A 5,178-nucleotide genomic window follows, 5' to 3' on the forward strand; every position below is an offset into this window, starting at 1 on the left:
AAAAAAAAAAAAAAAAAAAAAAAAAAAAAATTAGAATTATGGGTTGCACTCAAGGTTGTCTTTTGACCTCCATGCATGTACCACAGTCCACGCACACACACACACACACACACACACACACACTCGAATATATGTGTAGTTTTTTAATTTTTATTTTTCTCTCATACATTGCCTCCTATCTGAGTTTCCTATCCGTCCACTCTTCCCAGTCCCTCTCCCACCTCCCCTCTATCCCAGATCAACTCCTCCTCTGCTTCCCTTTTTAAAAATTAAAGAGCAGGATAGCTATCTAATATGGCCTAACAACATACAGTAGTCTGGGCACAAACCCTCATATCACAGCTGAGTATGGCAACCCAACAGGGAGGAGGAAAGGGGTGCAGGCAAGAGTCAGAGACACCCCCATCCCACTGTTGGGAGTCCCACAGGAATGCCAAGCTACACAACCATACTATGTATGCAGTGGACCTAGCTCAGGTCCATACAGAGTCCATGTTTGTCTCTTCAGTCTCTCTGAGCCCCTCTGAGCCCCACTGAGTTGATTCTGTGGGCTGTATTCTGTGGTGTCTTCAACCCCTCTGGCTCCCACAATCCTTCCTCTGCCTCTTCTACGGGGTTACCTTGGCTCTGCCTAATGGTAGCCTGTGGATCTCTACATCTGCTCACATCAGTTGCTGAACAACATCTCTCTGATGATTATTGGACCAGGCACCAGTCTGTGAGTATAGCAGAATATCAGAAATCATCTCATTGACTTTTTCCAGTCATGTGTGGCTCTATCCTGGGTCCTTGGGCTGTCTTGCTTTAGGTTCCTGGCCATTGATGCAGTGTCAGGCATAAGGTCACTGATAGACTTCAGAGGGTTTCCACTGCACTACACCAACCCCCATTGCCCTCTCTCCTTCCATTTCTGCATCCTACTCCCACCCAACCCCTCCAGTCCCTGTCCCTACTTGCCTCCAGTCCACCCTCCAAAATTCTATTCTATTTCCCCTTCTTAGAAAGATCCATGTGACCCCCTTGAGCCCTCCTTGTTACTTAGCTTCTCTGGGTCTGTCGACTGTAGCATGGTTGTCCTTTACTTGACAGCTAATGTCCACTTATAAGTCAGTACACACCATGTTTGCCTTTCTGGGTCTGGGTTACCTCACTCAGAGTGATCTTTCCTGCTTCTATCCATTTGCCTGCACATTTCAAAATGTCACAATGGGATATTACTCAGCTGTTTTGTTTTTTTTTTTAAGATTTATTTATTTATTATATGTAAGTACACTGTAGCTGTCTTCAGATACCAGAAGAGGATGTCAGATCTCATTACAGATGGTTGTGAGCCACCATGTGGTTGCTGGGATTTGAACTCAGGACCTCTGGAAGAGCAGTCACTGCTCTTACCCGCTGAGCCATCTCTCCAGCCCATCATGTGTATTTTAAATGGCTCAGGAGGTAGCAGGTGTTTGCTGCTCGATGACCTGACTTTTCTCAGAGACAAACAAGGTGAAAGAGGAGCCAGCTCCACTTACCCTCTGCCCTCCATGCATGTGCTGCAGCACAGCAACTCCACATGTCTGAAAACAGAGAAGAAGGCAGGGGCTAGAGAGCTGCTGGCTCAGTAGTTAGTTGCTACTTTTAGAGGATCAATTCCCAACAGTTGTTCAGCTGCCCACAACTGCTTAGAACACCAACTCCAAGGGATCTGCTGCCCTCTTCTGGTGTCTTCAGACATTACACTTACATGAACATACCCACACAGATACACATAATTAAAAATTAAAAATAAAAAATTAAGTGGGGCAGTGGTGGCGCACACCTTTAATCCCAGCACTTGGGAGGCAGAGGCAGGTGTATTTCTGAGTTCAAGGCCAGCCTGGTCTACAAAGTGAGTAGGACAGCCAGGGCTACACAGAGAAACCCTGTCTCGAAAAAAAAAAAATCTTGGGGGGCGGGAACTACAAGATAGATGGCTCCTCAAACAACATTGGAGGTTGACCTTTGGCCTCAATATGCACACATATACATCTTACATCTTGGTAAGTTTTTAGCGTGATAACAGAAGTCCAAAGATGGAACTAACTCAGAATCTAGTGGGATCGTGTGAGTACTGCATGGCAACCCTATGTTGTTGGGTCATATTCTCCTTCAGTACTAAATTGCATATACTCCAGCAGACCATAATATCCTATACTGATAACATAACCATCTCAGTTTGTGGATGTCCATTCTCTGATGTTCGTACAATGATGTAATTTCCTACTGACTTGGTGTTCAGACCACGCTGGAAGTGAATGTTGCCCTATATGACTGAGCTGGGTCAAAGGGTGGAGACTCTTAAAGAAACTCTAAAATCAGTGGTTCTCAATCTTCCTATGAAGCAACCCTTTAGTACAGTTCCTCATGTTCCAGGGACCCCAACCATAAAGTGACTTCATAACTGCAATCTTCTACTGTTATCAATCGTAATGAAATATCTGATATGTGCAGTATTTGATGTGTGACCCTTGAAGGGTCCCGACCCACAGTAGGTTGACACACAGTAGACACCTACTCTAAGTGATGTTGATACTCTCAGGTGGGTGGGTTCCTTCCCTCTAGTAGTTAAAGGATGGAAAGACAGAAGAACAGCGCGACACACAGTGGATGTTTAATAGTAGATGTTACAGATTTATTGGGTAAAGAAGGGACTCTGAGGAGCCCACCAGCTCTCGGGGGGGTTGGGTGTTTATTTGGGTTTAGATTGTCCCACTTGGTGAGTCTTCTATCCTGTTTTTTATTGGTGTGAAGTTACCTATCTGTTCCTTCTATAGCAGGGACTGGGTTTCTGTCTATGTCCACAAAGTGCAGAGATACCTGATTGGTTGACTGGCTGGGGTCAGAGCATATATCCTGACCTCCTTTCAAGTGTAATAAGTCCAGAATGAGCCACCTCGTGCAAGGGAAAAAATGGGAATACACGTCAGAGAAAGGCAAACTGCGGGGGACAAAAAGCCACAAAGAAATTGAAATTTATTCTATATTGTTGGGGGTAAAAATCCATTTAAAAAACCCAACCAAACTGGGCTCATTATGGCCCCCTCCCTCCCAACATCCTAAATGGCTTTGGCCTCAATAGCGAAGGCACAATAGCCTCACTTCCCCCACACTTGGCTGGGGACGTCCATTCACTGCGGATTTTTTTTTTTTTCTGTTTTGACTGTTGTGTGTTGACATCATTTGTTTTTGCTTTGTTTTGTTTTGTTTTATCTCTTCTCTCAGGGTTGATGGGCAGACTGTCCCCGGATGGTAAGTGTGAATCTCTGTTCTCAGCTCACAAGGAGTGACACAGCTACAGAATGCCTTATGCTTTGGTTCTAAATTTAAAATAAAAAAAAATTATGCTGGGTGGTGGCACACCCCTTTAATCCCAGCACTCAGGAGGCAGAGGCAGGTGGATTTCTGTGTTCAAGGCCAGCCTGGTCTACAGAGAGAGTTCCGTGACAGCCAGGGGCTACACAGAGAAACCCTGTTTCCAAAAAGAAAGTCATAGTGAGCAGGCACATGCGCCAAGGCATGCACGTGGAAGTCAGATGATACCTTGCACGGGCTGGTCCCCTCTCTCCACTGTGTAGGTCCTAGGATAGAACTCAGATCTTCAGACTTGCTAGAAGGCACCTTCACATGCTGACCCATATTGCTGGCCCAGGTGTGTGTGTGTGTGTGTGTGGTGTGTGTGTGAGTGTGTGAGTGTGTGAGTGCGTGAGTGCGTGTGAGTGTGTGTATGCGTGCGTGCGTGCGTGTGTGTGGTGTGTGAGTGTGTGAGTGCGTGTGAGTGTGTGTATGCGTGCGTGCGTGCGTGTGTGTGGTGAGTGTGTGCGTGTGTGTGCTTGTGAGTGTGTGTGTGAGTGTGTGTGTGTGTGCATGTGTGCATGCACGCGCACATGCAAAGACCAGTGGAGGACATTGCTGTCCAGCTTTATCTCTTTTAGTCTTCCTTCCACAAGGCAGCATCTCTCACTAAACCTAGAGCTCACCGTTTTTTCAGTTGGCTCTGGTCAGCAAGTGCCTGGGATTCCTGTCACTGAATACTATTGGGACTACAGGTGTAGGTGGCTGTAGCCAGCTTTTTATATATGTGCCACAAGGATCAGAACTTAGATTCCCACACTTGCACAGCGAGAACCCTTCCCCATGAAGCACCTCCCAAGCCCTCCACCTCTAATATCAACCTTGTGGGACACTAATAGCTGTAATGCTAGACAATATAATACATACATACATACATACATGCATACATGCATGCATACAAATGTATATATAAACCAGAGGTTCTCAACTTTCCTACTGCTTCAACCCTGGAAGACAGGTAGGTCCTCATGTTGCGGTGACCCCCAACCAAAAAATTATTTTGTTGCTACTTCATAGCTGTAATTTTGCTCCTGTTTCAAATTGTAATGTAAATATCTGAAATGCAGGATGTCTGATACATGACCCTCAAATGGGTCTCAACCCCGAGACTGAGAACCACTGGTATAAACCATGATAACAGTAGTTCATGTCTGTACACTTAACTTGGAGTTGAGAGCCTGTAAGGTCAGAATCATCAGGAACAAAGTAGCAGCTGTCAAAAGTTTAGCAACCAGGCAGCAACATGGCTCACTGGGCAAACGTCACTTGCTGCCAAGCGTGATGGTCTGATTTCAGTCCAGGACCTACAAGGTAGAAAGAGAGCTAAGCCTAACACTTCACATCTCTAAGTCTGCCACTTAGGAGGCCGAAGCGGGAGGCTCTTAAGTTTGAGGCCAGCCTGGGCTACATAGTGAGTACCAGGCTATATCTGTTGCTTTTCTCATGGTGTGACAGACTACCCTGACCCTAGGAATGGAAGGGTCTATTTAGTTTATGCGGGTGGGAGTGGGTGGGTTGTTCTGCGTTGATTCCTTTGGGCGCAGGTGGGGGAGGGTGGAGGGGCACAAGATCTCCCTAAATGATAGAACATGCCTTTAGTTCCAGCACTTGGGAACCAGAGGCAGCTAGGTCTCTGGTCTATAAATCGAGTTCCAGGACAGCCAGGACTACACAGAGAAACCCTGGCTGTCTGGAAAGAGAGAGAGAGAGAGAGACAGAGAGAGAGAGAGAGAGAGAGAGAGAGAGAGAGAGAGAGAGAGAGAGAGACCCAAGCAAGTCTTGAACTGCCTACCTTCCTGT

General features: G+C 46.2%; 1 protein-coding gene across 1 annotated transcript in view; it reads left to right on the forward strand.

The window, feature by feature from the left end:
• Nucleotides 1–5,178, forward strand: part of Eddm13 (epididymal protein 13) — a 28,150-nt gene that overhangs the window by 8,237 nt on the left and 14,735 nt on the right. Inside the window, exon 3 of the mRNA XM_029479248.1 lies at nt 3,250–3,276. Coding sequence (XP_029335108.1) covers nt 3,250–3,276 — 27 coding nt within the window. The remainder of the gene's footprint in view (nt 1–3,249; nt 3,277–5,178) is intronic.

This window comes from Mus caroli, chromosome 7 (assembly GCF_900094665.2).
Source record: "Mus caroli chromosome 7, CAROLI_EIJ_v1.1, whole genome shotgun sequence".
NCBI lineage: Eukaryota > Metazoa > Chordata > Mammalia > Rodentia > Muridae > Mus > Mus caroli.